The sequence below is a fragment of the Sphaeramia orbicularis genome, chromosome 20 (assembly GCF_902148855.1).
Source record: "Sphaeramia orbicularis chromosome 20, fSphaOr1.1, whole genome shotgun sequence".
Taxonomy (NCBI): domain Eukaryota; kingdom Metazoa; phylum Chordata; class Actinopteri; order Kurtiformes; family Apogonidae; genus Sphaeramia; species Sphaeramia orbicularis.
In genome coordinates, this window is record NC_043976.1 from 30,851,599 (window position 1) to 30,877,881 (window position 26,283).

General features: G+C 35.1%; 1 protein-coding gene across 1 annotated transcript in view; it reads left to right on the forward strand.

Annotated features, from left to right (window-relative positions):
* LOC115411443 (cadherin-18) overlaps positions 1–26,283 on the forward strand; it is a 492,272-nt gene that overhangs the window by 48,986 nt on the left and 417,003 nt on the right. Inside the window, exon 2 of the mRNA XM_030123571.1 lies at positions 15,368–15,944. Within this exon, the coding sequence (XP_029979431.1) occupies positions 15,714–15,944 (231 nt within the window). The 5' untranslated portion in view covers positions 15,368–15,713. The remainder of the gene's footprint in view (positions 1–15,367; positions 15,945–26,283) is intronic.

Sequence of the window (26,283 nt, forward strand, 5' to 3'; positions counted from 1 at the left end):
TTATCGTAAGATGACATGAGAAGTCATTCCATAAACATGGCGACGAACGTAAATATCACGTTGACTTACAGATATATTCATTATTATTATATATTACCCCTCTATCCCGTATTAAATTAAAAAATGATTCGGTTTCCTGGTGTGTCCAAACATTTTTTTTTTTTTTCAATTCACGTGACTGTAGTTGTGGAAAAAGGTCTTTCCATTGCAGTTTTGCATAATATACCATTTGCGCTATGCCTCAAAAACTTTTAATCAAAAAACAAGAGTTTTGGCGAAATTGTCGTGTTTCCATTCGGATATATAAGATATATTCGCACAGTTTGAGGGTCAATGGAAAAGCGACAATTATTTGCTGATGAAGACAGAAAGAGAAAAGAGCTCGTTGCTGGGAGCGAATCAGCCAAAGCCATTGTTACGGTCGGAAAAAATTGATGTTTTTGACATTTCCGTATATAAAAAACAAACACCCCAAGAGTTTTTTTGCACTACAGTCTCGGTCTTGTATTAACTAAATCAACACTTATCGGTGCAGAGAACTCCGGTGCAATCCCGGATGAGATAAATGATCTTTTATGATGTGTGTCGTTGTATATTGTGAGACGAATACATATTGTGACCTTTAGAAATGTGTGGAAAATCAATTGGAGCGTTTTGAATCTAAATGGCAGATTAAACATTGTACAAATCAAGGTACTTTGTTTCACCGATACTAAGAATCATATCCTACAAGTAAAAGCGAATAAACAGTGAGACAAGGTGCTGATGATAATGCAGGACTAGTATTTTTTTTTTTTTACACTTCCCTTTAATTCTATGCCAACAAGTGTGGTTTATGATTCAGCCCAAACAACAAAGCGATAAAGTAAAACAACTCATGCCTCAGGAATAGTTTCTACAGAGGTGTAACCGTCTGCTTTTCTGACTGCTGTGTACCTAATTTTCTTCTCAGCTGTACTTGCTTCGAACCTTTTGTTTATTTGCACCGTCTGAGATTAGTGGTTACAGGCAATCCCCAAAAAATGTAGCGAAAATGTTTGTGTACGTGGGTTTTAAGTGAGTGTCTTTGACTGTACGTCGTCTCAACCCTTTCCTACTGGTCTTCCTTTGTTGTGGGGAGAAGAGCGGTGCTTCAGCGGTATATGTTTTGACCTGCTCTGGTCTTCTGCTGTCTGGAGTTTGACATCAGTAGAAAGTGGATGCTGTGAAATCGAAAAGCATCGGATGAGATATCAGCAGGAAACCAAAACTTTAGCTATTAGCGGCAAATGACATAAGCCTCTTTCACCGCAGGACTGAACTGAGGTGCGTCGAGTGGTCTCCTTAACTTCTTAAATGTTTCACCTCCTGCAGTGTCATTGTGAGTACTGTTGATTACAGTTTTACTTTATTTTATTCACTTTAACCCTTTAACAACCACAGTATCTCCGGCGCTGCATTTTGCACTTTACAGCATTCAGATTATTGCTATCTATACTGAACTGTATTGTACTAAAAATATCGATACAGTACTTTTTAATATCGATTAGGGCTGCACGATTAATCGATTTTAAATTGAAATTGGATTTTTTAATTGGGACGATTTTTAAAAAAGGGAAATTTTAAAATCGATTTCATCTCTCGCGTGCCTCCGGGCCACGCGCCTGCGGGCTACCGTAGGCTCCTCCTCCTATCAGTGACAGTGGTCTGTCACAGAAGTCTGTGTAATGACCGGACTTTAACCCTTTCATGCATACTGGAACATGTATGTACAAACTAGAACACTGAGGTCATCAAATGCAGGGTTACTAGCGACTCCCAGAAATATTACAAAGAAAATGGGGGACGCAGCCTTTACTAACTATGCACCAAAGTTATGGAATACAATTCCAAAAGACATTAGAGAAGCCAGTTCACTGAATATATTTAAAACCAAATTAAAAACATTTTTATTCTCATTAGCCTTTGAAAGGAGATAAAAATGGGGTCACAATTCAGGAACCAGGAATGTGCGCTGGTTTTATTTTTATTTTATTTTATTGTATTTCTGTTTTTATTTTTTATTTTATTGTATTTCAAATTTCATTTTATTTCTTGCACTTCAAAAATTCTGTGTATAGTCAAATATTTTAATGTGCGCTGTTTTTATTTTTATTTTATTGTATTTCTCTCAAATTTCATTTTATTTCTTGATGTATAAGCAAATCTTAATGTATTTTAATATTTTATTTTTTCAATCAATGTGAAGCACTTTGGGCTACAATTTCTGTATGAAAGGTGCTATACAAATAAAGTTTATTATTATTATTATTATTATTATTATTATTATTATTATTATTATTATTATTATTATTGTACATTCATGGATTTTGTTGTTCTTTTCATTGTTTTTTTTTTTTTGTTGTACACACATATCTTTATTAAAGTTTTAAGACACTACATATCTTTTTGACATGAATTGGTAACATTATGTAGATCTCTCCTGAGGATAAACCCCCAGAATCACAAGCCCTCCCCATAGTTTTCACACAATTTATCAGTAAATACATGTTTCTGTGCATCACAAATTAAACGTGTGGTGTTCAGCTGAGTGGACATTTTTGCAACTTCATGAAAAATAGGTTCATAAGATTTTTTTTTTCTTCATTATTATTTTTTAAATGTATTTTTTAAATTTTTAAAATTATTTTTATTTTTTTTTTTTTTTTTCATTTATTTTTCAGAAGAAAATTTTCAATCGCATTGTTTTTTTTTCATACCTAAAGAGGAATAAAACCACTCACAAATTGTGATTAACCTTCATCCTACCATGACAGTTTACATAAAAAAAACTTACCAAGTGGGGTCTTTTATGATCCCACTCTTATTTTGGATGCAATTCAGTATGAATTGAAAAAAATTGTCATGATAAGTCACTTAGTCAAATAGTTAGTACAGGGGTTGGACAAAATAATGGAAACACCTTCACCTCAAGATGATAATGCCCCAATCCATACAGCTAGAATTGTTAAAGAATGGCATGAGGAACATTCTAATGAAGTTGAGCATCTCGTATGGCCGGCACAGTCCCCAGACCTCAACATTATTGAGCATTTATGGTCAGTTTTAGAGATTCAAGTAAGACGTCGATTTCCACCGCCATCGTCTCTAAAAGAGTTGGAGGGTATTCTAACTGAAGAATGGCTTAAAATTCCTTTGGAAACAATTCACAAGTTGTATGAATCAATACCTCGGAGAATTGAGGCTGTAATTGCCGCAAAAGGCGGACCTACACCATATTAAATTATATTTTGTTGATTTTTTTAAGGTGTTTCCATTATTTTGTCCAACCCCTGTATGCAGCAATGTAACCAAAGTATAAAAATACATTTTGTAGTGATGTTTATTGTGAAATGGTCAATGGAACAATCAACAAACAACTAATCTGACAAATGCTTGTGCAGCAGTACATCGAGCAGGTCAACCTCTCAAAGCCATATTTCACTGTAAAGGAAAAGAATATCATGTTACAGATAGATTATTACAGGTAACTATGTTAGAAAACGTATGTGTCATCAGACACATACTGCCAATTTGGGAAAAAAATGTTGAGGTCATCCATGACCCCGGACACTCAGTCCATCATAACAAGTTCAGTTGATGTGATGATCCAAAACTTTTTACTATACAAACACCGGATGACACCAAGGAACAAACTCCTGAAACGATGAATAAATGTTTCAGTTTAACACACAATGACACACATGAAACAACGTCTGGGGTCATAAATGACCTTGCTTGGTAGGATGAAGGTTAAGGTTCTCATAATTCGTGCATGAAAGGGTTAAATGTGTTAATGAGCCCGCAGTACTTATAGCACTGTAAGCCGTGGCTTCACGCACGGATCCTGCAACTGAAATATAACTGCAGGTGGATCACTCATCTTACGTTGTCCTGGATCCGTACCGAACCAGGTCCGGGTCTCGGGGTCATCAGCCTCAGCAGAGGAGCCCACACAGCCCTGTGCCCACACACATCCACCAGCTCCACACATAGAATCCCTCCAGCGTGTCCTGGGTCGGTCTGTTCCACGCACGGATCCCCCAGTTTAAGTAGAACCGCATGTGGATCACTCATATTAACGTGGTCCACATACGCGCGACTGATGCCTGTCACTGACTTACACTGGTATCACTTCTGTGGGCCCAGATACCCCGAAAAGAAAGAAAGAAAAAAAACAAAAAGAAAAAACAAACATTTTTAAATAATTAATTTAGTTCTCTTACTTGCTAAATTTTTCATTCACAAATGTAAGTTCTGTAACACAAAACCAAATATTATTTATTTTTTGAAAGATGTTGAACTTTATTTAAAGCTGTTAGATAAATCTGGAAACAAAAAGGCTCTAAAAACATAAGTATTTGCTCTGATTTGGACATTGTATTATAGTGTATTCCCCCTGGCAAACTTCTTATTTTGTTGCTGTATACATTGTTTGTATACTCTACTTCATTCAATTAAGATTTAATGAAGAAAAAATAAACTTCTGTGGGTTCATCACATGATACCATCACAGATTTGAGGTCAGAGCAGTGCCTTGCATTGTGGGCTGCTCATGAAAACGACATGCTGACTTACTTTATTGATATTAGGGCTGCACGATTTTGGCACAAAAAAAAAAAAAAAATCCCAATTTTTTCCTCTAAAAACTCAATTTTCGATTTTTGGGTGAAACTACAAAAGACAACAGATCGTGAAATGAAATATCGCAATATATTGCAGAACCGATATTTTCTTACACCCCTTATGGCAGTCTTAAAAGGGTTAAACTGTTCCATTCCATTGGATCTTTTCTTGAAATAAACACGATAGAAATGCAGCATTTATAGTTAACATCAGCGTAATTGTGGTTAAAAATAGGAGAAGTCAATGCAGTGGTTGTGCTGGCTGGATAATCACCCATTTCCTTTAATTTAATACAGGATTTGTTGAAAGGAATAAAAAAAAAAAAAAAAAAAAAAAAAGCAAATACCACCAATTCTATCCTTATGCTAAAATCCATTGAAATGTGTTTTGTAACAATCAGAGTGAGTTTAATCAGGATATTCTCGTTTATGTAATACATTATTTACACATCTCATTTATATAAAACAGAATTTTAGCTGCATGTACTCACAGACACTGTTACATGCAGCCGTGCCAGAATATTAGTGGCAACTGCTGTGCAGAACGCATCCTGTTAAACGCTGCACATATATAAACATGCCTTGGGCATAAGGCTGCTCAAAATAATATCATCATCATAAAAGGAGGGGAAATTATTTCCATTGACGGAGCCAGATGCTGTTGATTTGGAAGCTCTCTGAAATGTATTTTGCGTAGAATCAGCATGATAATCAGACAATTAGAAGACTGATTGAAGAGAGCCCCAGGAGGTGAAAGTGAAACCACTGGAAAAGATATTCTTATTCTTATATAGAGACTGACTCACTTATGTACCGCCATTGACTCACCATTGTGGAGACGTTTTAATGTTACTGGATACGAAAATCTTTCAGAATCAAAAAAGAAAACCTTAACGTCACTAAACCTGCTTTTTTTTTTCCAAAGAGCCATTGTGTAACTATCCTCCGTTGGTCTTAACCCTTTCATGCATACTGGTCACTACAGTGGACAGCTATTCTACAGCTGTTCTCTTATATATTCATGGATTTTGTTGTTCTTTTCGTTGTTTTTTTGTTTATTTTTTTTTTACGCATATCTTTATTAAAGTTTTAAGACACTACATATCTTTTCTGACATGAATTGGTCACATTATGTAGATCTCTCTTGAACATAAACCCCCAGAATCACAAGCCCTCCCCATAGTTTTCACGCAATTTATCAGTAAATACATGTTTCTGTGCGTCAAAAATTAAACGTGTGGTGTCCAGCTGAGTGGATATTTTTGCAACTTCATGAAAAATAGGTTCATAAGATTTTTTTTATTATTATTATTTTTGTAATGTATTTTTTTACATTTTTTAAATTATTCAATTTTTTTTTGTTTTGTTTTTTTTTTTCAGAAGAAAATTTTCAATCGCATTGTTTTTTTCATGCCTAAAGGGGAATTAAAAACACTCAGGAAAAAAATTTGATTAAGGTTCTCATAATTCGTGCATGAAAGGGTTAAACAGGGTACACACAAACAGGGTACACACATACAGGGTGGGGAAGCAAAATTTACAATATTTTGAGGCAGGGATTGAAAGACAGTGTATGACCAATTAGTTTATTGAAAGTCATGAGAATTTATTTGCCACAAGAAAATTGACATAATAGAAAATGTTTTTATTCTACAGGGGTTGGACAAAATAATGGAAACACCTTAAAAAAATCAACAAAATATAATTTAATATGGTGTAGGTCCGCCTTTTGCGGCAATTACAGCCTCAATTCTCCGAGGTATTGATTCATACAACTTGTGAATTGTTTCCAAAGGAATTTTAAGCCATTCTTCAGTTAGAATACCCTCCAACTCTTTTAGAGACGATGGCGGTGGAAATCGACGTCTTACTTGAAACTCTAAAACTGACCATAAATGCTCAATAATGTTGAGGTCTGGGGACTGTGCCGGCCATACGAGATGCTCAACTTCATTAGAATGTTCCTCATGCCATTCTTTAACAGTTCTAGCTGTATGGATTGGGGCATTATCATCTTGAGGTGAAGGTGTTTCCATTATTTTGTTCAACCCCTGTATGTGTCCTCCTTCTTTCTCAATAACTGCCTTCACACGCTTCCTGAAACTTGCGCAAGTGTTCCTCAAATATTCGGGTGACAACTTCTCCCATTCTTCTTTAATAGTATCTTCCAGACTTTCTCGTAATAGTTTTGCTCATAGTCATTCTCTTCTTTCCATTATAAACAGTCTTTATGGACACTCCAACTATTTTTGAAATCTCCTTTGGTGTGACGAGTGCATTCAGCAAATCACACACTCTTTGACATTTGCTTTCCTGATTACTCATATGGGCAAAAGTTTCTGAAAAGGTATGGATAATAGTGTTAGGTATGATTATGACATCAATATATGTTTGGTTTCAAAACAACTGACGTAGTGCCTGCTGAGAAAAAACAACTAAATGTTCATTGTAAATTTTGCTTCCCCACCCTGTAAAGATAATTGGACTGTTTTTATCCCGATATCCCCCCTTTCCGACCAAGGACGGCAAATGCCAGATTATTTTAAGTCTTATATCGGGTCGTCCAATGACCAAAGGGTTGGCGGTTAGAATCCTGGCTCCGACTGTCCACATGTTGAAGTGTCCTTGGGCAAGACATTGAACCCTTAATTGCTCCCAGTATGGTTTGCACTGTAAAAAAAAAATCTGTAATTTAACAGAATTTTCACTGTTTATTTCATAGATTTTTCCTGTATTTTTAAGATACGGGAAAATATGAATGAAATAACAAAATAGACTGTGATTTTACACGTTAAATGTAAAATAACATGAAAAAACTGTAACTGTGAATAACCATAAGATTTCCATTTTTTAAAAGACATTTTTTTCTTTTTTCACAGAAAAATAGTTAAAATACATTTGCAAATGTATCGTAATTTCACAAATATTTCTTTTCTATTCATGAGATTAAACTGTTAATTTAAAATGTAATACTGTAAAATAAAATGAAATAAAATGAGATAAAATTACTGACAATTAACTGTTAAAGAAGTATTTGTTCTGTAAGTTTAACCAGACTTATTTGTTAATTGACAAATATCTTGTGTAATTACAGGAGGTTTCACAACAAAAATGTTGAATTTTTTTTTTTTTTTTTGAATGTATAACATGTATAAGCACTGATAAACTGTCCAAATACAGTTTTTATCAGTGGATTGTACAACTGAGTCTCATTGAAAAGTATTTATATATATATTTATAGGTAATTTGATTGTTTTAATACATGAAAATATTCTTTATTAAACATTAAAAAGTAAAAAAAAAAAAAAAAAAAAAGCAAAATCTCATGTAAAGTTAGGGCAAAAAACTGTATGTTAATTATGGAAAATTACCGTATTTTTATGAGATGGTTATTTTTCGTTATTTAACAGTATTTTTTAGCACCCCAGCTGCCGGAATAATACCGTTTTTTTACAGGTTCTTTTTTTACAGTGTGGCAGCGCCTTGCATGGCAGCAGCTGCCTACTGGTGTATGAGTGTGTGTGTGTGAATGGGTGAATGTTGGGCTTTGTAAAGTGTTTTGGGCACCATGAAGGTGTATAAAATGCACTATATACGTTCAGTCCATTTACCATTTATTTATATTTATAGGATTAAACTGTGGTCTGAGGTGTGTTAAGAGTGAATTTCTTCAAATAATTAGTTCCGAAATGTGTTGGCGCCGACAATCATAAGTATGAAATTTGTTCAATATTTACGACCAAAAATCTTCATTTGTGTGCGGAAAGCTGACGACTCCTGCATCATGACTCCGTGAATTGTGACATGGATTGAAATGTAGCCAATCAAGAAGCGAACTGACTGAGGAACAAGGAAGATGGCGTCAATAAAATAAAACAAACATGGCCGAACTGAAACATAAAGTTCGTTGGACCTCAGAAACCAAACTTATTGCATGGTTGCGGTTCTATGGGTACTGACAGATGAATGTATGTGTATGTATGTGGCTGTCATATGCTGCTATGAATGTTTTGCATTTGTTTGTTTGTCCCTAATTGTTTGGATGTCCAATAAGGCAGGGTAACTGTGAACTGAATTGCCCTTCGGGGATTAACCCTTTCATGCATGAATTATGAGCACTTTAGTCAGTATTTTTATCTTTAGTGTTTTTATTTCTCTTTAGGCATGAAAAAAAATATGCAAATTAATTTTTTTATGAACCTATTTTTCGTGGAGTCATAAAAAATGTCCACTCATCTGAACACCAAGTGTTTAATTTATGAAGCAAAGAAACATGTATTTAAAACTCATCATCAGAAAGTGATATACTGTGTGAAAACTATGAAACAAAAACATTTTTAATGCCACATAAATGCCAAACAAACTGAATTGCTAAATCGCTAATGTTTTCTCACATTTTATCATACTCTAGTATTAGTTATTACTCATTTCATGGAGATAATATCCTCCTGAGACCCAGGAATTTGATAGTTTTAGCTTTTTTTACATTAAAAAATTGTCTTGATTGGAAACTGCATAATGCAACAGTTTTTTCATAAACATTTAATCATAATTTTTATTTTTTGATTGATTTTTCATGGAATGTCCTTTGCAATGCATCGTATTTTTAAAGTAAAACTGTCAAACTTTTGTCCCCTACAGAGGACAAAATGCATTGCTGGGTCTCAGGAGGATATGCAAAAAAAAAAAAAAAAAAAAAAATTGTTTCAGAAAACTTTTAATTACAGTCTAATAACAAGTAGCAACTGATTTACACTCACACATATTACTGCAGATCAGGTTTATCATGAGCAGCAAAGTAAGAATAATTGTATGAATTTCATTGTATGGGATTATGCATAAGCGTCCACTGTGTTGGCTGATATGGAACTAAAACAACAAAACCCATGAATATACAAGAGAACAGCTGTAGAAGAACTGTCCACTGGAGTGACCACTATGCATGAAAGGGTTAATAAAGTAGTCTGAATCTGAAATTCTGGATTTTTCCGTCAAAAATAGTCCCAAGAACACCATCATTGCTTCCTCTCGTATGTCCTCTTCTGTGTTGCGTGTTGTGTTTTCCAGTTGTTGCCAGGTTTCTTCTTCTTTTTTGTTAGATCACGTTTGATCACATGAGATGTCTGGCTTGGAGGACTAGATTCTACACTCAAAAAAATAATTAAGCCAAAAATGTTGACTTTATGTATTTTAATTACATGTAAATTTTCCATGTAATTTTATTACATAAGTTTAATGTAAAGAGTTGCATTTAATACAATGTTTTTTCTATCATATTGAGTCAGTATAAATAAATTAAATACCTTCAGTCAGATTTGCTTTAGTTAATGCAAACTTTTACATAAACTGTGTTTGACTGTGATGCTCAGCCTTTTTATGTCATCTAGTAAATAAATTTTACTTTATTTGTTTAGATTCACTTTATACTAAGCGTATTCACATTATGTTTGACTTTTTCGGATAAATAAACTTTAAATTTCATATATTTCAGTTATATTTTACTTTAAACTAGAAGCACTCGGAGAGCGCAGACCTCCGCCAAGGCTGATCAGTGGGCCCCCCCACCCCCGATCACCACCAAAATTTAATCATTTGTTCCTTGTGCCAGTATCAACATTTCCTGAAATTTTTATCCAAATTAAAGGCACAGTAGGCCAAAAAGTAAGGGCACCCCCATTTTTTAGATAAATTGAGATAAAATCCGCCTTCTGGATCAGATCCGGATCAGCCTTTGAAATGTGATAGAGGACCCCATTGTCAATTCCTGAGTTAAATTTCATGAGTTTTGGTCAATAATTAAGCGAGATATTGGGAAACGAAAATTTTGGCCCCATTTACCACAATGTTAACGAAAATTTCAAAGTGATCCAGAATCCAGGATTTCTTCCAGATCACCCCCAAAAGTTAATCATTTCATCCTTATCCCATTTCCAACAAACCCTGAAAATTTCATCAAAATCTGTCCATAACTTTTTGAGTTATGTTGCACACTAAGGGACAGACAAACAAACAGACAGACAAACCCTGGCAAAAACATAACCTCCTTGGCGGAGGTAAAAATATTACTTCATGTTTATTAGAGCCAAGAATCTTTTTTTTGAGTGTAGATTGGTGGTGAGACAGAATCATGTGTGCGGTGTGCTGTGTTGAGACTATCGAACACACCACAGAATACGATCAAAACTGTTCAGTGCCTGATTTTTTATCGTCATGTGTGAGGTCTGTAACATTAAAAAAAATCTCTTCAGATTTAGAAAATCCTTATGCGTCTACTCCGCTTAAGTATCACTTGTTCAGTCACAGAATAAATGCAGGTAAAGCAGGATTTGGGTGTCGCTGCACCTAAGCAGATGGAAATCTTGTCCCAGATTACACATGTTTAGTCTGTGGCTGAGTATTTATCCCTTCACTGCTTTAATCTAAGCCGATGTGTGACAGACTTTGGTGTCGCTATTACTTGTTAGCTTTGCAGTTGATACCTCCCATTACAACTACTGCACTTAGTCAACATCACCAACAACTATAGTTGAGCGTAATTTGCATGTAGAGATATTTAAAAACACGGAGATTAGCGTGGAGTTCTAAGCGCATCTTAATCCACACATATATGAAAAATATTTATATTTCTGAAACTATAATTCAGTGATTATCCCTCAAAGTATGACAGTCGTAAGTTGCGTTAATGCCTTGTGTTAGCGTCTCTCTTTAATGTTGGCACATGCATTTTCAGAGATAGAGCCGCAGTCTTTGAAGTCTGTCAGCTCCTATATCCTATTAAATATCAAATATATGTGTTTGTCCTTCCGGTACTCTCCATAAAGCAACAATTCTACCGTCACACATCGAATACTGACCTAACTCTCTTCAAGTATTTTCTATTCAGTGTCTGAGACTACGGTAACCCTTGTCATTATTGCTAAAATCGCTCATGATAAAGCAGTGGTTCTCAAACTTTTTCGAACAAACACCCTTTTACGTCATCATGAGCCTCCTGTTGACCCCCCCTGAAAGAAAATGTGCGCTCCGTAGGTAACAGCCTGTTGCGCCGCATTATGTAATAAATTCCCATTATGTAATAAAAGTTCAAAATGTAATAAGAATGTCACGTCATCTTGTAGCAAAGCAGCATTTTGTAATAAACTACCTCAATGCGTTATGTAGTAAATTTTTTCACATTATGTAGTAAGTTATTGCAATTTGAGAAATTTATTACACATATTTATTTTTTAAAAAATGTAATAACATGGTTCATTATGTAATAACAATCCAAAAAATTCATATAATTTTAGAGCAATTTAGAAGAAATTAGTCACATGAGCTACAGGTAATGGAATCAGAACTTTAACCACACAGTTTAAAGATTAATTTAGCACATTACATTTTCCTGAAAATAAAAATGTGTCAAGTGCATTTTGTAATAAATTTCTCAAATTGTAATAACTTACTACATAATGTGAAAAAATGTACTACATAATACATTGAGGTAGTTTATTACAAAATGCGTCAGTTTATTACATAATGCGGCTTTATTACAAGATGACGTAACATTCTTATTACATTTTGAACTTTTATTACATAATGGGAATTTATTACATAATGCCACTCAACACAGCCTCCTTACCTCATCATTGTCCTCCTTGTCGTGCCCATCCCCCCTCCAAAACAAGTTGTTGAGCAGGGGGGGAGTGGTACTACCGAAGACCAGGGGGTGTAGCTCAATAGGTGTTGCGACATACCCTGTAGCGATGGGGGGGGGCACGGCACAGCATGGCATAACATGCTGCTTGACATTAATGATGTCCCGATCTGGATTTTTTTGCTTCCGATCTAATTTTTTTTTTAGGATCAGTTTTGCAGATACCGATCCAATACTGACTTTTTACAGTAAAATTTTGATTTAAATTTGGAGTCATTATTTATAGGTCATGCTATTATTACCTCCGCCAGAAGGTATTGTGATCGCTTTGCTTTGTGTGCGTTTGTTTGTTTGTTTGTTTGTTTGTTTGTTTGTTAGCAAGATAACTCAAAAAGTTATGGACGGATTTTCATGAAATTTTCAGGAAATATTGATACTGGCACAAGGAAGAAATGATTAAATTTTGGTGAGGATCAGAGGTGGGGTTTGGTCCAATCAGAAGGAGGAGTGGACTCACATCATCAGAATGACCACAAATGAAGGAAAAAATGCAAAAAAAATGACGAAAATACAAAAATTAAATGAACACAAATGAGGGAAATAATGAACAAAATGCACAAAAATGAAGAAAATACAAAAATAAAATGAACACAAATGAAGGAAATAATGAACAAAATGCACAAAAATGAAGAAAATACAAAAACAAAATGAACACAAATGAAGGAAATAACGAACAAAATGCACAAAAATGAAGAAAATATAAGAATTAAATGAACACAAATGAAGGAAATAACGAACAAAATGCACAAAAATACAAAAATTAAATGAACACAAATGAAGGAAATAATGAACAACATGCACAAAAATGAAGAAAATACAAATACTGAACAACATTAAGAAAAATGAATATAAAATACAATGAAGAAAAATTAGGAAAATAATGAAGAAAATGAAGAAAAATGAAGAAAATATAAAAACATAATGACCAAAAATGAAGAAACTATTGAACAAAATGAACAAAAATGTATATGAAACAAAATGAAGAAAATATAAAAATAAAATGAAGAAAAATGAAGACAATAACAAAGAAAAATGAAGAAAATATTTTAAAAAATGAACAAAATAATCAACAAAATTAACAAAAATGAAGAAAATATATGCTAAATATATGCTTTTCTTGTTTTACTTGAGATCACAATTGGGCTGAATGTGGAACCTGAACTAAAACAACTATGACACCTTTGACTCTTCATAACTTCAGTATAATTTTTGCACTTTCCAAATTCATACAGTGGGACGAATTAGAACCTTAGACGGGCCAGTTTTGGCCCACGGGCCGTATGTTTGCACATCTATAGACAGGTCTGTCCATGGATAATATGGGGGCGGAGGGTGTTCTGCGTCGTATGTTAGTGATGTACACATCAGCAGGCTACTCGTGGGGCGGGTCAAAAGAATGTCATTTTTTTTGAGGGGTGGGTTGGTTTGGTCAAATAATTCCACAAAAGTCCAGTGGGTTGAAAAAAACCCAAAACAGACTCACGCATCACGATAAAGTGAAAGTGAAACCTATAGACGTTTTACTACCGTACTTTCCAGACTATAAGCCACACCCACCCCGTCTCCAACGTCTCACCATCGATTCATTGATGCCAAGCTTACATGCACCAGCTCTATTTCCTTCTTCGTCAGCCGGATCGATCGTTAGCCCAGAAAACATAAATTAGCCACATCATTTTGTTCACAGTGTGCGGAAAAAAGTAGCGACTTATAGGCTGGAAAGTACGATAATTCTTCTAAGCCTCCCTTTGTTGTGCAGCTAATTTTCCTTTCCCATACGTTCGGAAACTTTAATTTGAGGGAGCAGGACTTGTGTTTACCCCCGCCCCAGAACCAGGTCTAAATCGGCCCGATCTCGTTACTAAATCCGATCTTCTAAAAATGCCAGATCGGCAGCAAGCTGTAGATCGGATCGGGACATCCCTACTTGACATTGATACTTATACAGACTAACACCCCCCCCCCCCCCCCCCCATATCGCCCCCCTCTCAGCTTTCTCATTCCAAACGCCCCCCGACGGTATCCCAACGCCCCCCGTTGAGAAACAGCCATAAATGGCTGAAGCACCTTTCGTAAAGTCTTTTCTCCTCGTTGGAATTCTACAGGTATGGTCTGCAACACCGAAAAAGTCATATAATTGTCAATCTTCTTTTTTAAGTTGAAGTTTCAGCGGGCAGCTCTGAACTCATAGGTCAAAAATATAATATTTTTATCAGACCGAATCAATAAATAATATTAAATCAAATATAGATTACAGCCAGATAAAAGAAGGCCTTTTCAAAATGCACCCAGACTGGTCGGTTCACAGTTCTCCATCACAGAGTCGTACATGCAGGACAAACACATTCTTGCAAATCTGACGTGAGTTGCAGAGCGATTCAACGTTGCTTGCAGTTATTCGACTTCTTCAACGCCATCTCTTATATATTATATTTAATTTGGATTTGGAAAAACAGCTTCCCTCTGTCTTTTCCGTTCCAGTGCTTTCTAAAAAATCCCCCTCTGCTTTATGTTCGAGTGGTTTGATGTCTCTCCTTATCATCGTAAATGTGTTTCCTCCTGCCACGATTCTTATTCACTTCACTGAGACTCGCACTAAGCCTGGCAGTATGCCCCGGTCATGTTAACATTCACGCTAAACCTTTTCCAGATATTTTTTTTAATAAATCCGACTCATCAGTTGCGTCACGGCGCCGGCGCTGCTCCGCTTTAATACGTGACTCCGACCTCGGGGCAGTATCAGTCACCGGGCACGGCTCTGACCTTAAAGGCACGGCCAACCTTTTAATAGCACTCTTAACTTGTTGTGTCATATGCATAATGGCAAAAGTGGTTTGAATGCTGAAAAGAGATTTCTTGTTGCTTTTTTTATACTTTTATCACAGCCATGCAGAATGAAATGCACATCCTCAGCTCTACGGATTTATGAGTTGCAATTTAATTGGAAGGAATTAGTGGATATTTAGCTTCTAATATCCATCAAATTAATCTCTAACTCTGTGTTTCTGTTTCCCCTCCTCTCCCTCAGGAAAATCCAGAATGGCTTCCGGGATTAACCTCTGCTCTTGGTAGAACTACTCAGAAGTTCACTTTCATTCGCATGGCAGCTCCTATATTGGAAATACCATAATGTAAATGAATCTTGTTTTTTCCTTATTAAACCTTCATCTCTGGACCATGAATCTTAAAGGATCTACGTGGATTGTTGCCTACTTTGAAAGGATTTAGAAATTGGTTTTGCCTGGACTACTGCGTGGGCCTGCAGCGGTGGCTAGCGGTGGTGGTTGCAGCGGTGGTGGTTGCAGCGGCGGCGGCGGTGGGCGGATCTTACCACCTTCAAACACAAGGATAATTTTACAAACGCTTGCGCCACCATGAGGATATCCACCACCTCCTGTCTTTGTCCCTTTCTGGTTTGCCTCTGCTTCATCCAGAGGTGTTACGGGGCAAGCCACCATGTGCCCGCCAAGGTACCCTCCAAGAACCAGACCAAACTGGCCAATGGGGAAACGGAGGTGCATCACAGGCCAAAACGTGGCTGGATCTGGAACCAATTCTTTGTTTTAGAAGAACACATGGGACCAGATGCTCAATATGTGGGAAAGGTAAGCTGTTATTGAACTGACTACAACAGTAAAAAAAATCATCTTTTGATCCTAGGAAACTTGCTTTACTTGGCATTTTTCTTCCTCTTCTTGTTTATTGAGAAATGGGTTACAGCGGGGAGCGAGCTGCTCGACTGAGGTAGAACGCCACGTCAGCGGTATTCGCTATTTTTTTTTTTTTTTTGCATCTTCTGATGTGGAAATTCAGATCTCATTTATGAAAGTCTGTTTTTTATGTCATTATAATGTCCTTCCAAGTCCTTCTCATGATAATGTCCAAAAAATGTTTTATTCTCTGTAATTAAGGTGTTCCTCTCAGCATGTCTAGCAATTCTGCAAACCCCGCTTTATTCAAGAATGGATTAAGTTTAGAAGTAAAAATAGCCCCCTCTACATCAAGACATCTTTGAACTGAAATATTAGCTCTGATCTTTCTTTGGGAAATGAAGCCAGATTTGATCTCTAGGTGAGAAATAAACCACCACAATGCAAAAATTGGACAGTAGTGCAATGGGAGACATGGTAAAAGTCGTAGTTAGATATTTTTATGGATTTAATTTCAGTGTCATTTCATAGAGGGATGTTCTTTATGTCGAAAGTACAGTTGTGGGTGTTCCACTCACTTGTTCAGAGGGCACGGTGTAGTTTGGTTGTTGGTGGTTGGTGGTGACTTTTTTTTTTTTTTTGCATCTTCTGATGTGGAAATTCAGATCTCATTTATGAAAATCTGTTTTTTATGTCATTATAACGTCCTTCCAAGTCCTTCTCATGATAATGTCCAAAAAAAAAAAAAAAAAAAAAAAAAAAAAAAAAAATATATATATATATATATATATATATATATATATATATATATATATATTCTCTGTAATTAAGGTGTTCCTCTCAGCATGTCTAGCAATTCTGCAAACCCCGCTTTATTCAAGAATGGATTAAGTTTAGAAGTAAAAATAGCCCCCTCTACATCAAGACATCTTTGAACTGAAATATTAGCTCTGATCTTTCTTTGGGAAATGAAGCCAGATTTGATCTCTAGGTGAGAAATAAACCACCACAATGCAAAAATTGGACAGTAGTGCAATGGGAGACATGGTAAAAGTCGTAGTTAGATATTTTTATGGATTTAATTTCAGTGTCATTTCATAGAGGGATGTTCTTTATGTCGAAAGTACAGTTGTGGGTGTTCCACTCACTTGTTCAGAGGGCACGGTGTAGTTTGGTTGTTGGTGGTTGGTGGTGACTTTTTTTTTTTTTTTTTGCATCTTCTGATGTGGAAATTCAGATCTCATTTATGAAAATCTGTTTTTTATGTCATTATAACGTCCTTCCAAGTCCTTCTCATGATAATGTCCAAAAAAAAAAAAAAAAAAAAAAAAAAAAATATATATATATATATATATATATATATATATATATATATATATATATATATATATATTCTCTGTAATTAAGGTGTTCCTCTCAGCATGTCTAGCAATTCTGCAAACCCCGCTTTATTCAAGAATGGATTAAGTTTGGAAGTAAAAATAGCCCCCTCTACATCAAGACATCTTTGAACTGAAATATTAGCCCTGATCTTTCTTTGGGAAATGAAGCCAGATTTGATCTCTAGGTGAGAAATAAACCACCACAATGCAAAAATCGGACAGTAGTGCAATGGGAGACATGGTAAAAGTCGTACTTAGACATTTTTATGGATTTAATTTCAGTGTCATTTCATAGTGAGTGATGTTCTTTATGTCGGAAAGTACAGTTGTGGGTGTTCCACTCACTTGTTCAGAGGGCACGGTGTAGTCTGGTTGTTGGTGGTTGGTGGTGACTTTTTTTTTTTTTTTTTGCATCTTCTGATGTGGAAATTCAGATCTCATTCATGAAAGTCTGTTTTTTTATGTCATTATAATGTCCTTCCAAGTCCTTCTCATGATAATGTCCAAAAAAACTCTATAATTAAGGTGTTCCTCTCAGCATGTCTACTAATTCTGCAAACCCCGCTTTATTTGAGAATGGATTAATTTTGGAAGTAAAAATAGCCCCCTCTACATCAAGACATCTTTGAACTGAAATATTAGATCTGATTACTGATGTGATGTTCACGAACGAATCAAATCTTTTGAACGGCTCTTTGAAATGAACGATGGGAACCGAGTCTTTGTAAAGAGCCGTTCTTTTTTTTGTTTTTTTTGTTTTTTTTTTTGAGGGAGTGTCTGATTGCCTGTCAATTAAGCGTCACTGGGGAGGCATCGGGGAGGAGGAGAATGTATTTAAGTAATTGCAGTGATTAATCACTGTTGTGTTTTGTGCAATTTTTTCCGTATGTTTACACACATTTATTGTTCTTGTTTTGAGGAGAATAAAATGTTATTTCATAAGAAAATGTTTTATTTTCTTCTTCATTTTTAGGCTACAGACTAGTCCACATAATGTACCATGATGTTTTTTTTTTGTCAAATTCCATCATTTACCTAATGTCACCTCTCATGTCATGTATTTAGCCCACACATTTGAACTATTCTTTTTACGGTAAGATAATATTTACTGCTGCGTCAATTAAACACCTTTAAAATGTAATGTCAATCATCACATGTAGTCATTAAAACATTGGTGTTTCAAAATAATGCAAAAAACATAAAAGAACCAGTCTTTCGAATGGCTCTTTTCAGTGAACGGCTCCCTTCAAAGAGCCAAAAGTCCCATCACTAGATCTGATCTTTCTTTGGGAAATGAAGCCAGATTTGATCTCTAGGTGGGAAATAAACCACCACAATGCAAAAATTGGACAGTAGTGCAATGGGAGACATGGTAAAAGTCGTAGTTAGACCATTTTATGGATTTAATTTCAGTGTGATTTCATAGCGAGTGATGTTCTTCATGTTGGAAAGTACAGTTGTGGGTGTTCCACTCACTTGTTCAGAGGGCACAGTGTAGTCTGGTTGTTGGCGGTTGGTGGTGACTTTTTTTTTTTGTTAGCTCCACAATAAGCCACAGGGAGCTGGTTAAGTCTTCTGCTTGCAGATTGCCTGCCCTTATCTCCTGAAATGTGAAAATGTGTTTCTCCGCTGCAGTGATCATTATTCTAGGCACTCAGGCACAGACTAATCCCTTCAACTGCACTCTGAGAGAAAGAGAATGAGAAAGGCAGAACGCTCCTCTGACTGCACATATGTTTGCATTTCAACAACAGTACAATTTGAGGAGGGAAAACAGAGAAAAGAGGGATGACATGCCTGAAAAAATGGTAAGGCGAAGAAAAAAATAAAAAAATTAAATAAATAATACAAAAAAAAAAACAAAAAAAAACGGCACAACAACAAATATCACTTTCCACCTCAAATGTTTGTTTATTAAATAAACCTGGGGTCTTATTCACGAATGCACTTTCCAGGCTGACAAAGCAGGAAAGAAAGGTTATTTATTGGTGAAACATGTTTTTGCTAATATTATTTGATGCATGAATGAACCATAAAATCCCACAGCGACAACCAAAACAATTCCCCGGCATTTATGAGTCATTGTGTTCTGACTGTTAGACAAAACTGAAGATATTTTTTTTTTTTGCTGCATATTCAAAAGCGTCACATGGTCAGTGCTGTAACCGCATGAAGGTACGGCTACTCTGGCCTTTTGCTTTGAAGTTGATGATTGGTTTTCCAGCTGAAAGTCCTACTTCTACTCTTAGCTTAAGGGTGTTGTTGTTGTTGTTGTTCCATGTCTGCATGTTTCTATATATGTGTGTGTGTGTTTGTGTGTGTGGTTGGTACCGCTGATGAAAGCAAAATAAACATGAACTGCTAATCCTGGATGATAATAAAGCACTGAGAAGAAACATAAACATTATTAAGGAATCAATTTGACATGCATGTTTAAAGCGATGAGGTCTCCAGATGGTTAGCACAAAAAACATTTAATTATGTGGGTTGGGACTGGTGTGCAGTGTCCTAATGTGGCCAGGAGACAGAATGACCCTTAATTAGACGAAGAGGCAGGAGACAAGCGAGGAGGAGGAGGAGGAGGAGAACGAGGAGGAGGATTAATGCACTTGGCATGTACTGCTCTGTATTGTTTTTTTTTGCTCCCTGCTCTTGATTAAAAACTGTGGACATTAGCAAGTAGCAAATGAGCAGCTCAGCTACAGGGAATTGCAGACACCGTCTTTGTCGATAATTGCTTTAATCAAAAAGCGTTAGGTTTTAAACTGATGCGTCATGATAAGAAAGGTGTTAAACACTGCACAGAGAAATTGCATTCTAATTATTATGCAGCCCGACGTAAAAAAAAAAAAAAACAACAAAAAACTGCCATATGCCGAGGAATCGACAAGGTCAAACATAATACAAACACGCTGCATATTAACACGTAAAGACCCAAACAGCCAAAAGCATCTACTGATCTAAAATGTTTAATAACTTCTGATCCATTAATCCTATCAATACATGTAAATAATTGGTGCAAAATATAGTTTGTCGTCTTTTCATGGTCGTCAGATATGAGTTTTTATGAACATCTACATGATCAGTAAATTAAATACAGGAAAATACCTGGTTTTCTCTTAAAAAATGGAAAATGCAGAGGATAATATTATATTAAATGGTGATAAAACACTTAAAAAAGGTTAGAGACAAAAAAATAAAAATAAAAAAAATAACCCATAAAGACCCAAACATTCACCATCGACCGTAAGCATTGACTGATCTAAACTGTTTAATTCCTGTTGATCCATTAATCCTATCAATACATGTAAATAATTGGTGCAAAATACAGTTTGTCATCTTTTCATGGTCATCAGATATGAGTTTTTATGAACATCTACATGATCAGTAAATTAAATATAGGAAAATATCTGGCTTTCACATTAAACAAATGCTAAATGCAAGAGGATAATATTATAAAAAATGATGATAAAACTCTTGAGAAAGGTTAAAACAAAACAAACATAACAACAAAAATTATTTTTTAACCCACAAAGAACCAAATATACCAAATCATCTACTGATCTAAACTGTTTAATACCTGTTGATCCATTAATCCTGTCAATCCATGTAAATAACTGGTGTTAAATGCAGTTTGTCGTCTTTTCATGGTCATCAGATATGACCCATTTGGACATAATTTGAGTTTTTATGAATATCTACATGATCAGTAAATTAAATACAGGAAAATACCTGGTTTTCACTTAAAAAATGCAAAATACAGAGGATAGTATTATATTAAATGGTGATAAAACACTTAAAAAAGGTTAATTAAAGACAAAAAAAAAAAAAAAAATTTAACCCATAAAGACCCAAACATTCACCATCGACTGTAAGCATTGACTGATCTAAACTGTTTAATACCTGTTGATCCATTAATCCTGTCAATACATGTAAATAATTGGTGTTAAAAGCAGTTTGTCGTCTTTTCATGGTCATCAGATATGACCCATTTGGACGTTCAGAGGCTCTGTAGTTACCATGGAAACACCATCATCTTCTACAACATTGATTCACCAGTAAAACCCATGGAGTTGGATCAATGACAGTGGATGAACACACTGGGTTTATGTTGAGTTATTGATATTTTTTTTTTAGATTTTTCTTCAGTTTTCTCTATTTCTGACATAAATTTCAACTTTAATTTGAGTTTTTATGAACATCTACATGATCAGTAAATGAAATACAGGAAAATACATGGTTTTCAGATAAAAAATTCTAAATGAAAAGAATAATATGAGAATAAATGATGATAAAACACTTGAGAAATTAAAGTTAAATAGAGACTAAAATTATTATTTTTTTTAACCCATAAAGACTCAAACAACCACCAACAACCAAAAACATCTCCACATCTAAACTGTTTAATACCTGTTGATCCACTAATCCTGTCAATCCATGTAAATAATTGGAGCTGACTGCATCAAGGTAACTGTGCTAATTCTTGAAGATTGTAATGAAATTTCTATTTTTAACCCATGAAGACCCAAACATCCACTGGTGACCAAAACCATCCATTGATCTAAAATGTTTAATACCTGTTGATCCACTAATCCTGTCAATCCATGTAAATAATTGGCGTAAAATACAGTTTGTCATGTTTTCATGGTCAATATATATGACCATTTGGACATTCAAGAGTAGTAGTTACCGTGGAAACACTGTCATCTTCTACAACATTCATTCACCAGTAAAACCCATGGAGTTGGATCAATGACAGTGGATGTAGACACTTGTTTTATGTTCAGTTATTGATATCTTTGTTGATAAAGTCACTTTTTCTTCAGTTTTCTCTGATAAGTTTCAACTTTAATCTGAGTTTTTATGAACATCTACATCACAGGTGTCAAACATGCGGCCCAGGGGCCGAAACCGGCCCGCCAAAGGGTCCAATTTGGCCCCTGTGATGAATTGGTGAAATGCAGAAATTACACTGACGATATTAACATTCAAGGATGTTAGAATCATTTTAGGTCAATTCAATCTCAAGTGGGTCAGAGCAGTAAAATACTATCATAATAACCTAGAAATAATGAAAACTACACATTTTTTTCTCTTTGTTGTAGTGTAAAAAGAAAAGTAAAATTACACAAAAATGTTTACATTTACAGACTAGCCTTTTGCAAAAAATGTGAATAGCCTGAAATTTCTTAAGAGAAGTATATGGAATTGTACCAATATTCTGCCTCTTACTAAATGTTTTGTGTATTTGTAGATCCACTGTGATCTGTAAGCTGTGATTCACATGTATAAATGATAAACTGAGGCGTAATATTGTTAAAATTGCACTGATTTTTCTTAAGAATTTTCACGTTGTTCATATTTGTTCATGTTATGTTCAAATACGGTTCGTAGATGTAAACATTTTCATTACAGAATTTGACTTTTTCACTCAAAAACAGAAAAAAAATTAGGAGTTGACATTATTTATAAATTCTTATCCTATTATTTATATTATTTTACTGGTCCGGCCCACTTTAGATCATGTTAGGCTGAATGTGGCCCCTGAACTAAAAGGAGTTTGACACCCCTGGTCTACATGATCAGTGAATTAAATACAGGAAAATACCTGCTTTTCACTTAAAAAACGCAAATGCAGAGGATAATATGATAATAAATGGTGAAAAAACACTTGATAAAGTTTAAATAGAGACAAAGATTCATTTTTTTAATTGCCACAAAAGTAGCACTGGGTCTTTATGGGTTCAGAGTCGGAAACTCGGCAGTTGTTTGTAACATCATGTGCAGCAACTCTGTCACATAAAGGATAGCAAAGAGTGACTTTTGTGAAAAAGTGAAGCGGCCAGTCTGTCAAGAACATTTTTAATCCCCCTGAGGTATCCCATAATCCCTAGTGACACCTTTCTGGGGGGTTGATGTGTTGGGGAAATGACAGCTTTGTGCATGAGTGAGAAGCAAACGCTTGGTAGGGGACAAGCCTTGTCCAGATACGAGATAGAAGACAACCCATTATCCCAAAGGGAGGTGTGAATTTCTTCATGTCAATCAGCTCAGCGTGATGCTTTGAAGTTGTGGGCTAGGTTACAAACTCTATGGTAATTTCAGCAGATGATGCAAACACTCCAATCGTGAATAAATATGAGCCACAGTGAAGTGTTTGCTCACTGGTATTTGGGAGGACAGTGGGTAACTGTTGGATTTATTCACAGGTGTCAAACATGAGGCCCGGGGGCCAAATCCAGCCCGCCAAAGGGTTCAATCCGGACCCTGGGATGAATTTGTGAAATGCAAAAATGACACTGAAGATATGAACAATCAAAGATGTTAAAATTATTTTAGGTTAATTCAGTCTAAAGTGGATCAGGCCTGTAAAATACTATCATAATAACCTATAAATAATGAAAACTCTAATTTTTTCTCTTTGTTTTAGTATAAAAAAAAAAAAGTAAAATTACACAAGAATATTTACAGACTAGTCCAGTGGTTCCCAACCCTTTTTGGTTCATGACCCCATTTTAACATCACAAATTTCTGGTGACCCAATACATTTGAGACATTTTTGCTAAAATTAATTTGTTTTTGATCATGTAATAGTTTGCTATACTATGTTGCAAATAAATGTTAATTTTAGATGACATTTAGTCTATATAATGTATATTATTATGGACGGAGGCAGAAAATCCAGGTGTAGATTACTGCACAAAGTGAGAATTTGATTTTCCTTGGTCAGGATATGTACAGTCAGTCCAGCTTGGATTTACAAGGCTGACAATTAATACTGAACAAACAAAAACTCAAACTATGAATTATGAAAGAGCTGCAGCATCTGAAACCGACCACAATGAACATTTGACAGATAAACAGAACCACAGTGCTTCAGTTTCAGCTTCACAGTTTGTCTTTAATGGATTGGGATTGTCTCTCTCAACACAACATATACTGTATTTTTTATTAGTAAGTTGTTTTTTTTTTTTTTTTTTTATCAATTACTGGAAATTACAGGCAACCCCATGTGGGATCTCGACCCCAAGGTTGAAAAACACTGGACTAGCCTTTTCCAAAAAAAAAAAAAGAAAAAACGTGACTAATATGAAATCTCTTAAGAGAAGTATGTGGAATTTTAATAATATTCTGCCTGTTAGTTAATGTTTGGTGTATTTGTTGATCCACTGTGACCTCTAAGTTGTGATTCACATGTATAAATGATCAACTAAGGCATAATATTGTTAACATTCCACTCAATTTTCTTAAGAATTTGCAAGTTGTTCATATTTGTTTATGCTGTGTTCGGGTACACTGTAAAAAAACAACAACAAACAAACAAACAAAAAAAAACCTGTAAAAAAAAAACAAAAAAAAACAGTATTACTGTGGCAGCAGGGATGCCCCCCCCCCCCAAAAAAAAGTTAAATAACGGAAAATAACCATTTCATAAAAATATGGTAATTTTTCCATAATTAAAATACAGTTTTTTGCCCTAACTTTACATAAGAGTTGGCATATTTTTTTTTACTTTTTAATGTTTAAAAAAGTATATTTACATGTACTAAAAAAATTAAATTATATATATATATATATATATATATATATATATATATATATATATATATATATATATATATATATATTAGTCCTGTAACGGTACACGTACCGAACCGAACCGTTTCGGTACACACCTGTTCGGTTCGGTACACAGCTGTACCGAAACGGCACAGTCTGTTGAGAAAAAGAAAAAGGAACAAAAGACATTGTTTGATGCGGAACTTTAAATACGCGCAAGTTTCACACGGACATATTTAAGGACGCATACATTGACCCGAAATATGACATAGCAGCTGATATAAGGTAAAAAAAAAAAAAAAAAATTATGGTGAGAACCTGGAAGGAAGAGACTGAAGACCCTCCACCATCAGTCCAGTCCAGTTTGGGATCACTTCAGGTCCCGGTGAAAGACAACAACGAGGAAAGAGACGGAGATAAGACGAACGCTGTGTGGCCCCTGGGAGCTACAGTAGTTCTAAAACACACTAGCTCTGTCTGTCTCTCATGCACGCTGTATACCAGAGGAATAGAACTCGGAATTGGATGTTGAAAGTATATAGAAATAAAGTTTCACTTTCGTGTCACGCCAGCGTTAGTTACGTTAGTTATGGACCGGACCGGACCGGACCGCCCCCACGCACCCCCCCGGCTCCGACCAAAAAAAAAAAAAAAAACAAACAAACAAACAAACCATCCCCCAGACAAATCGCACCTTGCGTGTGCGCACACACGAGTACACAAAGTGTCCTAAACAGTTTGTTAGCTGTCCTAAAATAAATAATTTGGTTCAGTTTGTTGTCAGTGTTGCTCTTCAGTTTGTTTAAACAGAATACCAGTTTACCCTCCTGTTAATGCTGAACTACATGCAGAATTTTTTTGTTGATATTTTTATGCAGAATGTGATCTGACAGAACTGTGATTAGATTTTTGTTGTTTGTTCAAAACTACCTGTCAGAGAAAAGTGTAATACTAATGTTTAAAATACATTTAGTAATATTAATAATTTATTTTATTTTCTATTTGATTTATAGCAGCAGAATTATATTATTCCTGCTTTTCTATATTCTACTGTGTCCAAAAATTGGGGGAAAAATGTTCAAAAATTCAAATGTATTAAAGACATTTTGAGGGGTTTTCTTTCTTCCCGTACCGAACCGAAAAAAAAAAACGAACCGTGGCTTTGAAAACCGAAAACGTACCGAACCAAAAATTTTGTGTACCATTACAGGCCTAACATATATATATATATATATATATATATATATATATATATATATATATATATATATATATGTATATGTATATGTATATATATATATATATGTATATATATATATATATATGTATGTATATATATATATGTATATGTA